This window comes from Indicator indicator, chromosome 11 (assembly GCF_027791375.1).
Source record: "Indicator indicator isolate 239-I01 chromosome 11, UM_Iind_1.1, whole genome shotgun sequence".
In the NCBI taxonomy this organism is placed as follows: Eukaryota; Metazoa; Chordata; class Aves; order Piciformes; family Indicatoridae; genus Indicator; species Indicator indicator.
This window is the reverse complement of record NC_072020.1, coordinates 4,061,544-4,080,042: the sequence shown is the minus strand read 5'-3', so window position 1 is coordinate 4,080,042 and position 18,499 is coordinate 4,061,544. Positions and strand designations below refer to the sequence as shown.

General features: G+C 48.2%; 2 protein-coding genes and 2 non-coding genes across 6 annotated transcripts; all 4 read right to left on the bottom strand.

Moving 5' to 3' along the window:
• Positions 1 to 594: 594 nt before the first annotated feature.
• On the bottom strand, positions 595 to 5,121 carry RPSA (ribosomal protein SA). 2 transcript variants are annotated; one of them, XM_054384791.1, is made up of 7 exons: positions 5,093 to 5,121; positions 4,659 to 4,826; positions 3,813 to 3,931; positions 2,290 to 2,535; positions 1,273 to 1,401; positions 830 to 998; positions 595 to 728 (listed from the first exon to the last, which is right to left on the bottom strand). In XM_054384791.1, exons 2-7 carry the CDS (start codon positions 4,789 to 4,791, stop codon positions 634 to 636), a joined length of 891 nt encoding a protein of 296 aa, XP_054240766.1. In that variant the 5' UTR covers positions 4,792 to 4,826; positions 5,093 to 5,121; the 3' UTR covers positions 595 to 633. The 2 variants fall into 2 exon arrangements, with proteins under 2 accessions (XP_054240766.1, XP_054240765.1); XM_054384790.1 differs by lacking the exon at positions 5,093 to 5,121 and having other exon boundaries at positions 2,290 to 2,549; positions 3,812 to 3,931; positions 4,659 to 4,823.
• LOC128970158 (small nucleolar RNA SNORA62/SNORA6 family) lies at positions 1,959 to 2,117 on the bottom strand. The gene has a single exon (XR_008489187.1). It is a non-coding gene; the product is annotated as a small nucleolar RNA SNORA62/SNORA6 family (small nucleolar RNA).
• LOC128970157 (small nucleolar RNA SNORA62/SNORA6 family) lies at positions 3,029 to 3,185 on the bottom strand. The gene has a single exon (XR_008489186.1). It is a non-coding gene; the product is annotated as a small nucleolar RNA SNORA62/SNORA6 family (small nucleolar RNA).
• A 5,413-nt stretch (positions 5,122 to 10,534) lies between the features above and the next one.
• SLC25A38 (solute carrier family 25 member 38) lies at positions 10,535 to 16,836 on the bottom strand. Of its 2 annotated transcripts, none has more exons than XM_054384766.1 (7): positions 16,738 to 16,836; positions 14,700 to 14,821; positions 14,061 to 14,145; positions 13,357 to 13,536; positions 12,805 to 12,973; positions 12,057 to 12,223; positions 10,535 to 10,657 (listed from the first exon to the last, which is right to left on the bottom strand). In XM_054384766.1, exons 1-7 carry the CDS (start codon positions 16,804 to 16,806, stop codon positions 10,535 to 10,537), a joined length of 915 nt encoding a protein of 304 aa, XP_054240741.1. In that variant the 5' UTR covers positions 16,807 to 16,836. The 2 variants fall into 2 exon arrangements, with proteins under 2 accessions (XP_054240741.1, XP_054240742.1); XM_054384767.1 differs by lacking the exon at positions 16,738 to 16,836 and adding an exon at positions 15,792 to 15,812.
• Positions 16,837 to 18,499: the final 1,663 nt, after the last annotated feature.

Here is an 18,499-nt window from a genome sequence, read left to right as displayed (position 1 = left end):
AAAAGCTGGTCAGTCTCTCTGGAAGCTGCAGGGCAGTTTTAGAAATTACTTAGCAGCTTCTTGGTCCAGCAGCAAAAATGAGGCAGATCTGTAGGAAAACCTTCATCTGCTCTTGTATTCAGGATGACAGCATTCCTCTGTGCTGAGCTGGCTCACCACACTCACTCTGGAGTGTCAAAATTCACGGCAACTGCAGATTTACCACATGCTTTACTCTATCTGCACCAGGATACTGGCATTTTTAATGAGGACTGCCTAAGTGAGGAAGGAATCAGTAGCACAGATGCTCAGACTGATGTTCCACAAGGGAAGCAGCTTCCACTCAAAGGCTCTCATCCCCACACCATGCAGGCAGGTCACAACCTAACTTATGAGGCAGGGGCATGCAGTAAGTCCCAAGCAAGGCCAACTTCACCCATCTGAGGGGCTGCTGCTGGCAGGGCCAGAGCCCACAGCCCCCCAGTTCCAAACTGGATGAAACAGCAGTTTATAAAGCCTCCCACCCTAGGGGCCAAAGACTGACTGCCTCATGCCACTGACATGTTTCATCCACCACCAAGTTTAAAGAGCAGCACCAAGCAGAGTGTGTATTAAACCAGTCTTTATTTCTCTCACAGTACACTGGGACTGAAGTTAAGACCACTCTGTGGCAGTACCAACCCACTCGGTGGCCTGGGCCGTGGGAGCCGCTGACCAGTCCTCGGTGGCAGGCTGGGCACTCCAGTCCTCTGCAATCACAAACACAAGAACCCTGAGTGCAGCCCAGCTCTTCCCACTCACTACCACCACAGCCCCAACTTCCCACAGATATCCCCCCCCCCAAACTGACCTGTGGGGAACTGCTGGATGGGCACAGATGGGACCTGCACTCCCTCAGACCAATCTGCAACCTCAGGCTGAGGAGGAGCAGTGAACTCCGGGGCTGGGGCCGTCCATTCGGCCTGGAACTCCTCCTTCGTAACTGCCTTCTCCGCAGCAGCCTGCTCCTCCTTCTCAATCTGCAATGGAAGAGCACAGCCTAAGCCTCCCAGAAATGCCTCCCCACCTTCACTGTTGTGTACCAGACAATCCAATTAACCAACCACCCCTGCTAGGCATGAAATGTAACCATATGGGGGTTGGACTAGATGAGCTTTGGAGGTCCCCTCCAACCCAGACCATTCCATGATTCTATGTTGACAAGTCCTGACCTGACCAGCAGGCACACAGGACCACAGGGCAGGAGCACAAGCAAGACATCTCATGGAGATACCCTGGCTGCCCCAGCTCTACCTCCTCAGGATCCCTGTAGAAGTACAGGTCAGGCATGACTTCCCACGGGTGCTCCCGGGAGATGGTGCCACGCATACGCAGGACCTCCCGAGCCAGCATCCACCACATCAGCCCCACTGAGTGGGCTCCCTGCAAGACAGAAAGGTAAGGAAGACTGGCTGCAAAGGCTGCCCCTTTGAACACATCTCTGCCTTTCAAAGAGCAAACAACTGATTTCCACCCAACCCCAGGTTCCTGCGTGGCAAGACATCACTTGCTCAACCCCAGGCTTAAGTACTTGTACTCAAGAAAGGGAAACTTTTCAAGTTCCCAGTAACTTTTTCAGGGCTCTGCAGAAATCACTCAGTGCATTTCAGTCACCAGCATCTGAATTTTCTTTATTCAGCAGAACCTGAAGCAATTCTCCTGCTATGGGGTTTCATACTACTCACTACCCCATGTGAATCTTATCCAAAGAGAAGCATTCTGCTCAGGCTAGAATGAAGAAATAGAAAACTTGAGCAAATGAACAAATCTGACACACACACACACACTGCGACTTTGCTTACATTAGTTTCAGTGAATGACATCTAGAAATCAGAGATAGCTTCCTATCTCCCTAAACTTTACCTTAGAGATTATTTCTGGCAAGGTAACATTTCAGAGCAGTTTCTTCATCAGCTCACTTTATCTTTCATTTATACTCAAACTGTGGCAAGAACAATTATGAAACTCCACTCCCTGGGCCACAAAGACCCTCATGGTGTCAACAAAAGATTCTGCCAGGTTACTATAGCACACGTCCTACACTTGAGAGTTCCTCGGCCAGAACCTGGCCTCAGCTCCAAGCTCCAACTGTGTGCAGATCATCTCCTCCCTCCCCACCACCTGCTTGCTTGCAAGAAGCCTTTAAATTGGTTTGTCACCTTGGGAGATGTGCAAGATAGAAGCCAAGCCTGCCCTGCAGAACACATCCACCTTGCAAGCTGGGGCATGCTGTGGGAGCAGCAGCAGGGAGTGCCAGAGCAGGGCCCTTACCTTGTTGTTGCAGGGAATGGCAATGTCCACGTAGCGCAGCGGGGAGTCGGTGTTGCACAGGGCGATGGTGGGGATGTTGACGTAGGATGCCTCGGTCAGGGGCTGGTGGTCAGCCCGGGGGTCCGTGACGACCAGGAGCCGCGGCTCACGGAAAGCTGCTTGGATCTGGTTTGTGAAGGTACCAGGGGTGAAACGCCCGGCAATAGGAGTGGCCCCAGTGGCAGCAGCAAACTTCAGGACAGCACGCTGCGAAGTGCAGAACAGCAAAGGTGAGGCAGGAAAACAGCATTCCAGCCAAGTCACCCAGGGAACACCCGACAAAACTTAACCGGACTTTTTGTTTCAATTCCTGTGAAATTAGGGCTCACCAGCAGCTCTGCACTCAGAATGAGATGAAACAAAAATGTTTCTGGAAATAGCTACATCAGCATCAGGAGTTAAAAACATGATACCCACCAGCAAAGCAGGAAGTCAGGATATGAGGAAAAAACAATCCACTTTTTTTTTAACCCTGTAATTGTTTGCAAGCTCTATAGTCTCATAATCAAATTGCGAGAGGGGCATAAATCAAACAGCTTATGAAAAAAGCAAAGCAAACTTTCTTCCACCATTTCTACATCATTTCCTTATCCAGCAGTGTAACATCAGGAGCAGCTCAACAGTTAACACACACAAACTGTGTCTGTTCAGGTTACAGCTGACAGGTCTAAGCCACCTGCAACAGCTTTCAGCTGCTGGGGCATGTGGCGGGGCCTACTATCAAACTCCAGTCATAGAGGGAGCTCCTCTCCTGGTGTTAGCGAAAACCCTGCCCTGGTTGCTGTAGCACACTTCCGACACTTGAGAGCTCATCGGCCAGGAACTGGCCTCAGCATCAAGCTTTAATAGTGTGCAGAGGTCAAGTCTACAGGAACTTTCACTTTGTAAATCCACCCTTTTCCCAAAGCCTAAATCCCAAGCTTTTCCTTCACAGATCCACCCTGTGTGTCGCTCACAAGCTCCCTGAATGCTTGTGTCATCACCTCATTAGTTCAAAGAAAAGAACAACACAGATAAATTTCAGTGGCTAGTTGGGTTTTAATGTTTGTGTCCCCTTCTGTGAGATCTTTTTTTTTTTTGGCCAGAAATTTCGAGGCAAAGCTTAAAATATGCTAGTTATACTTTGCTCAGTAACGGAGCAAACGGAAACTTTTTTATCAGGCACCCAAAAACAGAGCAAATGACTCACAGAATTACTAGAGAGGGCACCAGGGGACTGACCACCAACATGCCAGAAAACCAACAGGATTTGAAATCCAAATCCAAAGGGTATGAAAGAAGAACAAGAAGTCATCAAATGCCTTGAAACTGCAGAAATGGGAACTGGGTTTCAACTGAGCTGTTCTACACTGCAAGAGTAACAATTCAAAAAACATCCATCCAAAGAAAAGTGTTCCTAGAGCCAAAATTTGTGTTACTCAAGCTGCCATTGGCAGGCAAGAGAGCCCAAGGCTGCAGGCCTCATGACCAACAAACTTTCATACCTGCCCAGTGTTTCTAGAGGAAATGACGCTCACATCAGCTGGGTTCTCAATGGCAACGATGGCACGGGCTGCCAGCAGCAGCTTTTCCCAGGTCCTCTTCAGGTTGATGATGTAAATACCTGTTGGTCACAAAAGGCTTTAGAGCAAACAGCAAATACAAGACCCTAAACCAGGACACTGATCTACAATCATTACATTTGTCACATGGCTATGCTTACTGCAAAATTCTGGTTAGTGGAAAGCTATTCCAAGGAAAATCCCCCCCATATGGTCTTCCTGTAGCACACTTCCATGAAGCAGGGCTTGCTATGGGATTCTTTCCATAGGTTGCAGCACAGATTTACGAGCAACGCAAGCAGCAGAAATCACTACTGAGACATTAAAACCCATTTTGTTACTGTAGTGAAGCACCAGCACAAGTGTCCAAATCCAACTGTGATTTACTGACTTCTGAAATCCAGATCTCATTATATGGCAATTCCAGACAGGCGCAAATTTGTGGCTTGTACAGGAAATAAAAATTAGAAGTGTGTGGGAATACAGTAAATTTAAAGCCATCAGAAACGTGAGAAAAACACATCTGCACTTAGTCTGACTTTCATCTTGACAGTGAAATGAACAAAGTGCAAAGCCTAGTACTGTCGATCGGAAGTGATAAAATAAGCAGCTTCCATTTTTTCCCCCTAATTTCATTTATGCCGTAACAAGACACAATTCGTAAAGGTACTTGCACTCGCCATGAATAAACTACTAGAGAGCTCAAGCATTAGCACTTCCCTGCCCTTTCTCTGCTGTGCGCACAAAATCCCCACTGCCCAACCCGAGCCACCCGCCCCAGGGGTTTACCATCGCTCTTCCTTTTGTATATATACTGTTCCATCTGGAAGTCAAGGTTGGTGCCTCCCAGGTGGGTCCCGGCAGCAAGGAATTTGAGGACATCCTCCTCCTTCATCTGCAGGACATCGAGACCTCCGGACATTGTAGGGGTTCCCTTTGGAAGCGACGACAGGGAACCTGCAGGTACGAGCACGGTGCTCAGCCAGGCGGACTCCCACCTCCCCTCGCCCCACGAGAGCCAGGGCCAGGGCCGGCAGCCCCGGCCGCCATCTTGGCCGCACCGGCCGCCTCACTCCCCCCTCATCCCTCAAGCCTTAGCCCTCCCCGCGGCTCGGCTAAGTTCGGCTCTGCCCGGCGAGAAGCACCGCGGCGAGGGGGTAGGCAGGGGCGCCGCCGTCACCCCCGCAGGCGCACACACGGCGGCGGCCCGGGCCCGGACTCACGCTGACAACGCCGTGTGGAGGTTCGGGCGGGCGCGGAACGAAAGGGAGGGCGGTTGCCGCGTGACGCCTATATAGCGCACCGCCAGCCAATGGGGAGCGGCGCTCCGCCGCTTGCGACGGAAGGAGGCCCCTGGCCGCCGGGGCCGGGCCGGAAGCGCCGTGTGCGCCGGGGCCGCGTCAGAGCGGGGCGGCCCGGGGATCCCCACACGGGGTTCCGCCTCTGCCCCACCCCTCTGCTCTGCAGGGTTCCGAAAGAATTTTCTTAGGTGGAAGTACCTTCCGATAGCTGGAGGTGTCTTCTGCTGCCAGGACCGGTCCGGTGATGAGCGCTTGAATGTTTGGGCGGTATCGTCCCCACCTAATGCGCCACTGGGTGTCATCCAAGAGATGCTGGGGCACCGCTAGAGCTGGGCCCTCCAGAAAGAGAAGAGGGGATCGGTCAACCTCAGGTGCAGCTGCACGATACCCTGCTTGCTTGTACCGTTCCATCTTGGCTTGTGTTTCAAAGGTTTGTCGTTATTTCTATGGTTTTTGAAAGCATGCTCAGCAGAATCTATCCCCTCCTTTCTAGTTCTACAAAGATAGAATCGCTCAACATCTGTTACAAGAGTCGTGGGCATTTTATTTTAACTAAACTCTTACTGGTTTGGGGGTTTTGACCGTTGTTTTTTTTTATTTCGATTAAAATCTCTCAAAGCATTTTATAGCGATAAAATCAGAAATTGAAGAACAGTACAGTGTGGAAAATCAGGTGGAGACTGGGAAAGCAGAAGCAATGCCATAAGGGATTCCTATTCAAGAGCTCCACATGGAGTTTGTAAATTTTCACCTACATGTCTGTCTGAGATGAGGAATACTTCCTGTTCAGTTCTGGTATCAGTGATCCTGCATGGCACATAATCTATTAAAAATTGTAAGTAAAAAAAAAAAGTGAAGTGCTTGCCTGGTTTTCAGGTGAAAATATTTATCATATTTATTATAAGGACAGTGCCTTTAAATTGTTTACCTTTCCCACCCTGCACTACTCAGGAGGCTTAGGGAGCTTGTCTGCTATCTCTTTGCACAGGTGGGCCAGCTGTCTGCAGCTCAAGCAGAAACACTTTGTACACCAGAGGTGGTTCTCAGAGCAGCAGGAGAGCTCTGGGGAGCCCTGCAAGAGTGCTGTCACCAGCCTGACTTGGTATCAGGTACCTGCAAAAGGCCCAAGCTTCAGGGGCAGCTGGCACAAGGCTGCACACCAGGACTGTTATGGATAACTCCATGAAAATTGTTCTGTGTAAGGTGTCATCCAGGCAACATCTGAAAAGAGGTGAGGTTTGGGATCTGTAGAAGATGCACATCTCAGTATCAACATCAATGTTTTGATTGCACAATCTGCCTGCTACGGAATCCTAAGACCATGCTGTGGCAAGCAAGAGGAGACTCCAGCAATCCATTGTGACCTTGTACCAAGAGAGGATTATGGCCCAGGCACAATGTCTGGTGCTTTGCAGAGATCAGACTGCCCGAGCAGCAAAGACTTGATGGGCAGATGAAAAACAGTTTCTCCCCAGAGTGCTCAAAGCCCTACTGTCCTAAAGACAGTCTTTCACCAGCCACTGTGGAGATTTCATTTCCACCAGTCTTTACACACAGCAGGCAGGCAGAGGAAGCCATGAAAAACACCAGATTCCCTATTGCTGTGTGGTTTCACCACTGAAGTAAAGCAGATGAGGTTGTACCAGCATAGCCTGTGTATATCATACCCCATGGAATAGGGAACATACATTGCTTTGTACAGGATCAGAGCTCAGCCAGTAGTCCTCCTCTCTTGGGAAACTTCTTTTTGCTTTCTTAAGCCTTTCCCATCCCATCCCTTGTGGGTTTGATTGGTTTGGGGTTTCCTTTTTTATAAAGAAACACTAAAGAAAACGTGGTTCACTTTGGCAACCAGTTTTTAATGGAAACACAAAATACATTTTCTCAATAAATACTACATATAGTCACATAAACACTCAAAGTACTCAAACTTGCAATATTCCAAAGCACCAGTTCTGCTTAAACAGCACAAGAAACAAACAAGGAAAAATTATGGGCACAGGAAGAACGGAAATGTGACATTTCTAAAAAATAAATAATCATATTTAATCATAAATTCTCTTGTGTATTTCATCATAAATTCTCTTCTGTCCTTACAACTCCCTTAAATACCAACTGCCTCAACATGTTAACCAGTTGTGCTCTTACACCTGAGCTGCAGGGCAAGCAGATAAAGCATCTTCACTAGTAGGGCATTGCCAGCAATTGAAATCATCCTGAGAGTGACCTAACCATAACCCTGCCATGTAAAGGGATCACACCACCTTCTCTGGAGTCCAAGAAAAGTGTTGAATTGCTGGCATGATCCAGGTAGGTGATTATTTGGTCTTTCATTTGATTGCTTTGCATTTAGGTTGTAAAGTGACCATTGTTGTTAATTAGAAGCAATATAACCTCAAGGGCAATGCATCTCAACTTCCAAGTCCACACACTTGTTTTTCTTGACTTGCCATAGCTATCGAGAGGAAATTTCAATCAATCACTTTAGAAACAGAATGTTTTGGAACAGGGGTAAAGGGTGAAGCATGCTTAAGGATGAGAGCTGAGAGATGGCCTTGTGCCTACCTATGTGATACAGCCTTCAGAAGACAGAACTTCAGCCTTCCCTCAAATGAGAGGCAGACAAAAGATATAATAAGAAAAGCAAACAACAAACTCGCACTGCAAAACTCACTCTCCCCAGCTCACATGTAGAGTTTTTGCATCTGCAGCACCTAGGGCTGATGGATCACAGTGTAGTTCAGAATTCACAACTCAAAAGCATATACTTTTTCACTGTGCTGCAACAACAAAGAGCCTCCTCACTCTCCACAAGTAAGGGGAATAGAAGAACCCTCCCAAAGGAAAAGCCAACACTGCTATGGGTCAGAATCCAGAATTTTTAAAGTAAGTAAATTTAAAATTAAATGGTAGACTTTAAAGTACTGGAATATATTCTCTCATTCTTCCTTTGTTACTTGACCAGGCAGGAGTATAGGGCATAAAAGCCACTGAACTGTTCCTGCGTTTTCAGGTGTCTAATCAGGACATTATTTGATTTGGGATTTATCACCTGGCGTTCTTTGCTCCCTCATTCTTAATATCCCAAGTTTTTTCTGCACAAGCTGCATGCTGCTTTGTCACTGCTACTTCAAGAAGTAAAATATTCAAAGTATCTTGCAGGTGACACTACACACAGCCCTTCACTGCCACAGCCTAGGATGATCAACAGATCCAACTCACACACCACATGAAGAAAGTCCCAAATAAACAATACAATATGTTGGTTTGATGCCCTGCACAAGGGAATAAAAGACAAAAGAGGTAACTGATGTCTCTGCCACCTTACTGTGACAGGTCAGCAAGCTTAGACTTGTTTACCCAGCTCTCTGTGCCAGTAGTGCTCAGGGGAACAGCAGGGAGTGCAGTCAGCACTGGTTCCTGTGCTTTCATGAGTTCAACCCATGAAGGTTGAAGGGTCAACAAAAGTTTTTCATGTTTAGTATTTGCTTAGCAAATGACGTGCCCACATGCCTGACACTGAGAGGCAGCACAGGGGATCTGACAGCTTGTCAGACACAACATGAAATGATTTGATCCAGTGCTCTATTACCAACACACTGATACATGCACACAGGACCCTCCACCACCGTTCTTGCAGACGCCAGCACTGTGCAGCACCAGTCACCCACCACAGATGGGCTGAGGCTAACCACAGGCAGCACCCTTGCAAGCCTCTAGCTCATCCCCTTACATTTTACTCAGACTTTCCTGTCAGTCATCAAACTTTCTTGGAACTGAAGATGTAAAGAACATCTTTTACAACCCACATCCCCTCTCCTCTTGTGCTCAGAAGGTTGCCATGGCAGGCAGTGACTGTACCAACTCCACTCTAAATGTCATGAGCAGGTAGATAGTGGTGGTTGCTCGTACCACTACGGCATCATGTCTCTGCATTTACAGGCATCTGCTGTTTCTGAAGTGAACTGTAAGATCCCTCCACATTTCAGAAACAAAAGCCAAAGGATCTTTTCTGCAAGGCACATTGCAGAACAGGATACACACTTCAAGCTTTGTGGCAATGCCAGCAGAGCCACAAGAGTCCTAACCCAGCCAGCTTGGACAGAGGCACAAGTGAAGAAGGGAGCAGGCTATACTCAGGTTAGGACAGCACACACTATGAGGTCTGTGTAACTGGGAATGAGGAAGAAGGCACAGAGGATGAAAACAGTATTTAACTCTTAAGTCTAAACCCAGGAATACTGAAATGTGGTAAGAGAAAATGATCAGCTGGGAAACTGCGAGGGGCCTGTGCAGAGCCCGAAGAGAATTAAAGCTCCTTACCAAACACTCACAGGTCTCCAACTTTGAAAGATGCTTACAGAAAAGAGCAGCCTTTTCTCTCCAAACCCCAAGAGTCTCCACATACAAGCAGCAGCAGCAGCTTTTATGGGAAATCTGAAGTGCATCTCTATCTGCTTCCATTATATATTTATGCAATGTGAGCTATGACACTAACAGGTACATCTAAGGACTAACTTGCACTGCAGGTGTTGATCAGGAACTGACAAGTGAGTAACAGGAAGCAAATAAGTCTCCAGTACAACAGGATTAATACTAATAATAATACTTGAGTGTTCCTGATAATAGGCCAGCAGGAAAAACATTTTTCAGGAAACAGGTAGAACTTTGGTAGCAATCAACTCTAAAGTGCCTTAAACTTAATTCCTGTGCAAATGCTGCTGTAGAGGCAGAAGTACATGTCAAGAGTGTGAAGATGCTCAATTACATAGTAACAGGATACAGCAAGGAGGTTCCAGTTACCTTCTCTGCTAACATGCCCAGTACAAATGTGATGACAGACACGGTGTTCCTAACTTCCCTTCAGCACTTCGTTTCTCTTCTGCCCACTCCTGCATTGGGAGACACATCCAGCCTCCCACCACAGTCTGCAACATTGCCCTGTGAGAACAAAACACAAGGAAGGAGGATCTACATCACAGTGGGGCATTGCATAGATCAGCAAGGAACAGCCAAGGTTCAGTAATCACTGTTTTCTCAAACACTTTTGTTCATCAGTGTCTCATTACCTAAAGTGGTGAGCACAGAGCTATTTTTAAAAGGGCTTTTCTCTCAGCACAGTTACCAGTCCATGGCAAGCCTGCCACTTGCTGCGGCAATCTGCAAGCACGGTTCTTGAATGCACTGAACAAATGATCCTTCTTTCCCCTATTTGCCCAAAGGCCTAAGCTGCCATTTCAGACGATCTTTCTGCCTCCTGGCCGAGCAAGGCTTTTTCCTCTGTGGAACTGGGAACTTCCTAGTGCCAGTTGATCACAGCAAGCAGGAGAAGGAGTGAAGCTGGACATTTCTTGTGCAACTCAGTCAAGATTTCAAGCCCATTTTTTCCATCATCTGCTCATACACCGTCCATGCCATTGCTGCCATCAGAGTCCGCCTGAGGGCACGGGGCACGCCCCCTCGGAAGAAGCCGACCAACCCAAAGTCCTGCCACAGGAGATAAAAAATGAGCAATCCATCACAATCTGCCTCCAGTGCTTTAATTTCTCGTCATCATTTCCTACATGGAGCAGCACAGGATGTGTTTCAGCTCAGACCCAGATCAGTTTCTCAGAGCCAGGTTTAAATGGCATTTACTGCTAAGGAAGAACTTATAGCACTGTGCTACTGCAGGGGTACCCAGGAAAGCAGGAAGAGCAATGAATGGACAAGGGAATGCCAGGATGGGAACAATGGGGAAAGCCACACCAAAGCCCAATAAAGAGAAGGTGAGGGTGTAAAAACATCAAGACATTCCAGGAAAATTACCTGTCTTGTTTTAGAGCTTCATATTTAAAGCAGTCACTTAACTATTCTGTAAAACCTGACATTTGTAAATACTGAAGTGAGAAACAACCTTCTGATAGGAGAAAATTGCACCATGCACAACAAATCCATGCATAAATAAACATATTCCTGTTTAAGAATAGAGTTCAATATGGAAACACAGCAAACCTGCCAAGATCCACCCTTCTGAAGGCAGGAAGGGAAAGGTGAGCTTTGAGTTCATCTCCATCCCACCCCTGGTTTACAGACTGGGGCAATTATTTCTCTTTTAGTGCCCAAAGGGCAAAGAATTCTTTTATAGCTTGATTTTATCTGAAACTAGCATTTCATGCTGCACACTAAAGAAACCCTCTACCCCAGTGCTGTAATCACAGATGTCCTACATCAATAAAGCAAAAGGTGGCAGCAGCTGTACTACAGCTCCTCCAAGCTTAAATACTAACCTAAGCAGAAATTAAGTTAAGATGAAGTAAACTAAGCCCTTTCCCTCACTCCCCGTGTAAGAAGCAATACATAACAGACAACTGAAGTGAAACCAGCCTGCAACATGAAGCAGGTCTGTGTACAGAGATGCTTGCTGGAATATGCCCACCCTTGTGCTCCAGCACTCTGAGCCTGCTCTCCAACTCCCCATCAGCTGTCATTTTGTGAAGACAGATGGAGGACTGATGAATGGCAAGAATCATCAGGGAGCAAGGTCACTGCCTTGTAATCCATTCAAGAGGGGCAAGAAATGGCTAAGCAGTGGCAACAGCCCTTCTAATGATAACAAAAAGCAAGGAACGGGCTGAAGCTCCCAGCTGCTATCAGACAACCAGAGCACTGTCCAGTCGTTAGTGCACACAAACCAGTGACAAGAGATTCAGCCTCACTCTTCCACAGCATGACCCACTTCAGCTTCTGAAAATGCTGACACTGACTGGCTGGCTGCAAGAGCCTACAAAGCAGTCACACTTTTTTTCACTTCCTTTAAAAGGCAAACACACAGCATAGCTGTGCTGCAGGCAGGGAGAGCACAAGTGAGGCTGTAATTGTGCATATCAAGAGGGCTTCAGCTCACCTTGTAGATGAAGGCAGCAGCTTGGCTTGTCCTGTGGTACTTGTTGGGGGACAGCTGCATGTGTGTTTTGATGACATCAGCAGGCTGCGTTGCCAGGGAGGCCAAGATTCCTGCAAAGATCCCACTGCCAAAATTCATCAAGGGCATGAGCACCGGATCCAGCTGGTCTGCAACAGAGCAAAGGGAATGAACTCGCGCACAAAACAGGCCAGGAACAAAGCATAAAGCTACTGAAAGATTAAATCAGCATCAGTCTGAGAGAAGTTAAAATCCATGCAAGGCAGAGAAAGCATTCAAGGGGAAAAGTGGTTACTAGTCCACAGTTAGCACTATCAAAGAGCCTCATTGGCTGGGGAACAGAATTTGAACTCAAAAAATGAAAGTCTGTGCAAGTGTTGGCCCAGCCACTTCTAACTTTAGAGAAGTCCCAGTTTAGTGGGCACTGATCAGACAACCAGCAGCAGAAAGCACTGCCAGAAACACCTACCTACTCTTTCAACTAACCCACCTTGTGCATCCATCTTCATAAAGGCAATCAATCAATTTGGGGCCAGTTTCTGACACTGACCTGAGCTATAGGTCTCCAGTTCTTCACAGGACAATATGAATGTCCCACCTAAAGCCATACAAGAGACTCATTTACCTACCGAGGCAGAGGGCACTAAGCAGGGCATGCAGGCAGTCAGCTGCAGAGAAAGGTGCCAGAAAAGAAACGTTTTCCCTTACAGCCCCCAATGTTCAGCCTTACCCTGAGGTGTGAGCTTTTTGGTCTGTGTGTAGAACATCAGGTAGATGCCAGAGAAGGGTGCATCCCGCAGCAGCGTGGCAGTGAGCCCACTGAACATGCCACGAGCCCCCTCTGTCTGATAGATATTCTTCAGCGCTCCATATACGCTCCCATAGCCAAATCTGCCACTCTGCAAGGGCAGACGACAGTTAGACATCCACATGTTAGGCACAAGTCAAGGAGCCCTACACACACCCTGAGGTCACAGGAAAGGGTTTCCCCTACCTGAGCCTTTAAAACAGTCTTTCAGGAAGGTAAAACATGGAAGGTGTTACACAAACATTGATACAACTGAAATGTTAAAGCATCAGGGTGAATTCTGTTTCATCTCGCACTTCTTGCCTGAACATCAGGAATGTATTTCCTGCACTATGTATGAACCAGGATGAAATCAAGACTACATTCCTGGCTCTAGTCAAGCAGTCACAGCCTCCTCTGGCTGGAATGCCTTTCCCATCAGAAGGAAGGTGTGGAACAGCACTAAGAGAGAACTCCCTACAAAGTCACACTCACCTCGTACCGGGTCTTCACTACAGTCACCGGCAGCATGCAGATCCCAGAAACTGCACGTGCAGTGGCACCCAGGAAGACAGACTCCAGGGCTGTGGGTGAACGGTCCACCAGAAGCTTTTGTTTCATCATGTACAAAGTGCTGAAGTAAATCCCAACCCCAGGAATACATCTTGCAAAGGACTTCAGAAGAAACAGAAGCAGATGAAGAAGAAAGAGCACACATCAAACAAAAAGTACTATAGAAAATCTCAGAGACTGTTAAACTTGACAGGAAGCTTTGTGGAAAACAACAATAAAATCACTAATGTTAACATGCTGAGGAGAGAAAACAGGGTAAAAATCATTTACAGCATTGGGAGCCAATTGGTTCAAACTATGCCAGGATTTAACATGTTCCTCAAAGGCAGTTTTCTACACTAAGATACCCCAAGACAAAACACAGTTGGTGCAGTTGCCACCCCACATTTGCAAAGTATTCAAGAGTTCAGCTGCTCAGGGTTGCAAAACCCCAGGGATGGCTATGACCAAATGAGCAGAATTCACCACATTAACTCCTCAGAATAGAACTGAAATCTAAATCACACAGCTTCACTCGTAATTGTACAAGAACTGGCTATTTACACTCAGACAGACAGAGCTAGCAGTAAACAGTAGGTTTATTTATCCACTGATCTCTAGAAGTCAGGGTTAAAAGAGCCACTTACTGGAGAGACACCTTTCCAGAGCCCCAGAAGACTCTCAGTACGAACAACCCTGAAGAGCAGCGTTACCATCCCAGCACGACCGGACCTGAATGGCAGACAAGACAGCAACTGCAGAGGTGACCTGCTTCTGCTCTGTACTCCGTTCACTCATGTCTCTGTGCATTACACAGAGCCTCCAAGAGGCTCTTTCTCAACTCGGTCACTCTTTCCAGGGCTTTCCCTTCACTTTCTGCTTTCCCACCATTTGTAACACACATTAAAGGCCTCTCTCATTAGCGTTTTATAGCTGGAGGCCTAGTCACGTTTGACTACACTGAGCTAGCTGGAGAAGCTGCACACATAGAAAGTTGTGACAGCTGCACAGAATTTTTCAGGCAGAGGACATGGCAGTCATTCCAGCAAACATCAGTTTCTGAGACAATTACAAATGCTAAGGCTACATTAGAGTAGCGTTCACAAGAGCAGCCATTCTCTCTCTCTTCTGCAGTGAGATATCAATCCTTCCCCATGCTATAAAAACACATCTCCTACATCAGAAAGGTTCTCAGCATCCAAATTACAACCCTGAACTCCAAGTCCCAGCCAGCAAATCAGGCAGAAGCCTATAGCAGAGCACCCCCATGTCCCCAGCTCTCTCACCCATTCACAGAAGGCTGCAGCGTTTGCAGGCGGGTTTTCAGCAGGTCAAGGGGTTGGAAGAGGAGCGTGGAGCAAGTCCCACTGATGGAGCCACACACAAAGGCCTTTAGGACTGGATGCATCTAGAGGAGAAAGAAGAGAACTTCAAATGGTCGTTTAATTAAGAATGGCTGAAGAGGAAATACAGCAGCTGGTATATTGTGTGTTGCAGGATAGGAAGATGAGTTGACTCCAGGCATTAAGGGCTGCTTCTCAGGCCACAGGAAGCTTTTTCAGAGCATGATCAATCTTTATTTCTGTTTTTTTGGTCTTTTTACTGGTCTTATTATTTAGTAATTTTACTTTTTGGTTTTGGGTGCCCCTTTACCACATCCTTAGTCCTAAATTCACCCACCTCTCTCAGCAGCCTGCTGGCAGTGCCTGCAGCCCTTCCTCCCCATCGCACAGCAAGGTCCTCCAGCGCTACAGGCACTAGTAGGGCTTTGGCCTTAAAAGTGCTGACCACCCAAACCCGGCTCAAAGGCACCCAAAGCACAGCACGACCTGCTCAGCCAAGCTCTGGCTTTCACAGAGTCAAGCAAGCTGGAAGAGACCTCCCAGATCAAGTCCTGCCCACACCGGCTGCCACCTCCAGGGTGATAAGGCTGGCGACACAACCCGCACAGCACGGTGGAGATTTTTATTCAACACATACAGCAGGTTTGTTCATGGAGAACGAGTTGCTCTGCCACCTGTCACAGAATCACGTTGAAGCAGCTTTTTATTGCACCCTGGTGGTTTCCAGAGGGGCACCTCCTAATCCACCAACGTGTCTTTCGCGCTGAGCTGCGCAGGGCTGCCTTCCACCGCCGACCCCTCTAAAAACCCCGTCACGACCCTCCAGCCCCGCCGCAAGGCCAGGGTAACGGCCGCCCGCCAAGGCCCGGACCCGCCCTTAGGGCTGCTCCGAGGACCGCGGGACACGACGAAGGAAGGAAAGGTGAGAGCAGCGAGCCCTCCCCGCTGGGCGCTGTCCTCTGGCTGCCGCCAGCAGAGCGAGCGAGGAGGGCCCGTAATCCCGCGGCCCCCCACAGCCCCGCTACGAGGCAGTACCTCAGCCTCTCTGCCGGGCATCCCAGCGCCCCGCCGTAGCCACTCAGCGCGGCAGTCTCGACTGACGCCCGCGGCGCTGCCCAATCCGAGCGGCCCAGCCGCGCTCGCGCCCGGCGCATGCGCCCGCCCGTAACCCTCTGCGTGCCGCATCCGTCGGCTGCGGCGTACCCGGGTACGGGCGGCGCGGAGGGGGAGGTTCATAATGGGGGCTGTCAGGGGCTGAGGTTGGGCTCGCCACTAAAGGAATGACAAAAAGTGTCTGTTAACTCCTCTTCCTTCCCAAAGGGGAAGAGAAACAAGAGAGAAACTTATGGGTAACAATAAATAAATATATACATAGGTAGGTGGATGGATGGATGGGTGGGTGGATGGGTGGACAGATGGACTGATAGATAGGGCACTGGGGTAGTCCCAGACTGGTCTTAGCAGAAGACAGGAAATAGATTCAGAAGCTGGATTCTGGAATGCATTGCTCAGGACCAAAGGCAGAACAGAATCCTCCTCAGATACCAGGCACTGAAGAAGATCTCGACCCTGATGATCCCTCAGCTTTATACTGCATATGATTGGGTCACCTGTCCTGTCTTTTCCTTCCTGCAAGTTCCACCTTTTACTGACCTTAGACCCCTTCGACTTGGTGCATTCCAGTATGGTTCACACAATTTACCTTGGTCTCCATAAGAGGAAGAGCCTTTCTGCATACTGATCCTTGATAGTAACTATAAACATCACTTCAAGAAACAGATACTGTCTGAAAAACTGTCACTAGCTTCAGAAAGTGCCATCACACAGAACAGACTTAAGTAAAATCCCTGAGCAGAGAATTGGTTCTGCTCTAGCTCAAACCAGGACAGCTGTCTTCACATCTTCCCACAACCCCACCACCAATCATCTTGTGGAGACCATGGTGTTCAAAACCACAACCTTCTCCCTGATGCTTTCTTACCATTGATGCTTCCACTTGGTCTTCTGCATCCTGGGCCTGAAGCAGAGGAAGGCTGAGCTTCCAAAACATTGGAGGAGCGAGGTGCTGAAAGGAGCTGCTTCTGGTTTTGACCCACATCAGCCCTGAGCCTGCCTGTGCTGCATCTGCAGAGCCAGCCATTTCTTATCAGTGAAGCATGAGGAGGCTGGGAGGAGCACCCAGAGGCTTCTACAAGCCGCTTTTCTGAGAATCTTTGCCTGCCAGCTTGCCATGGCCTGGCCAAGAAAGGGGTGGCACATCCAGACACATCACAGTCTAGCTCAATTCCTAGAAACACAATCCTGGGCGCAGCAGTAGCCACATGCACGAGCCACTTGCTATTGTTTGCATGCATTGCCACATGGCAGTCCCTTCAGAAACAGGGGATGCACTTCTCTGAGAAAATGTGACACAGGCTGGCAGAGGTTCTCCATTAGGGACTCTCTCTTCTCTTTTGGAGGCTCCTTTCTCGTTATGCAGTTCCCTCCTTGACTGTCTTACGTTTCCTTCACTTACTCTGCCTGCTAACTCATGGGGAAAGGGATCCTGGTGCCTCATTGCCTAGTACACCTCTTGCTCTACTGTGGACCTCCATGTGGGACAACTGCCTCATCATGGTCTTCACCACGAGCTGCAGGGGAACCTCTGCTTTGACACGCAGAGCATCTCCTCCCTCTCCTGCTTCTCTGACCTTGGTTTCTGTAGAGTCGGTTCTCTCACATATTCTTACTCCTCTCTCCTGTCTGCTGTTGCACTGTGTTTGTTATCTCTCTGACACTCTCTGATAATGTTATCACAGCTTTGACCAGCAGTGGGTCCATCTTGGTGCTTGCTGGAACTAGCTGCTTCCAACATGTGGGAAGCTACTTGCATCTTCTCACAGAAACCACCCCACTACCAAAACCTTTCCATATAAACCAAACACATCATCACGGATCATAAAAAGAAGCTGGCTGAGAGACAAATGTCCTTTTAGAAAAGCTCCTTCAGCTGGTTTCCCTTGGCATGTTTCTGCTGTGCTGGGTGGCACCAGGTAGGTACCCAAGCACCTATGGGGATGTCAAAGTCTCCTCGAAGAGAAGGCTCCGACAAGACCTTATTGTGGCCTTCCAATATCTGAAGGGGGCTATAAGAAAGCTGGGGAGGGACTTTTTAGGGTATCAGGTAGTGATAGGACTAGGGGGGATGGAGCAAAACTAGAAATGGGTAGATTCAGATTGGATGTTAGGAAGAAATTCTTCCCCAGGAGGGTGGGGAGACACTGGCACAGGTTGCCCAGGGAGGTGGTGGAAGCCTCATCCCTGGAGGTTTTTAAGGCCAGGCTGGATGTGGCTGTGAGCAACCTGCTCTAGTGTGAGGTGTTCCTGCCCATGGCAGGGGGATTGGAACTGGGTGATCCTTGAGGTCTCTTCTAACCCTAATAATTCTATGATTCTATGTTTTATTGCCAGAACTAATTCTGACGTTTACCATGGCAATTTGCATCTTGCTTTGCTTTGAAGACCGTAAAAACATGTTTAAATGATTGTTCACAGCAGTGAGCCTAATAACTCTTAACAGGGCTGACAAACACAAGGGATGTGCCTGAAATGTTTCTGCACAGAGCTGAGCTTTCTTATGGAGCTCAGGGTGGTGCAGCTGGACCCTCTCTCTCCATGGAGCTACAATGGACACTTTTTTTTTTTCCCAAGCAAAGTGAGAACTACAACAATAGTGGCCAAAGACCTCCTCCAGCATGACACCT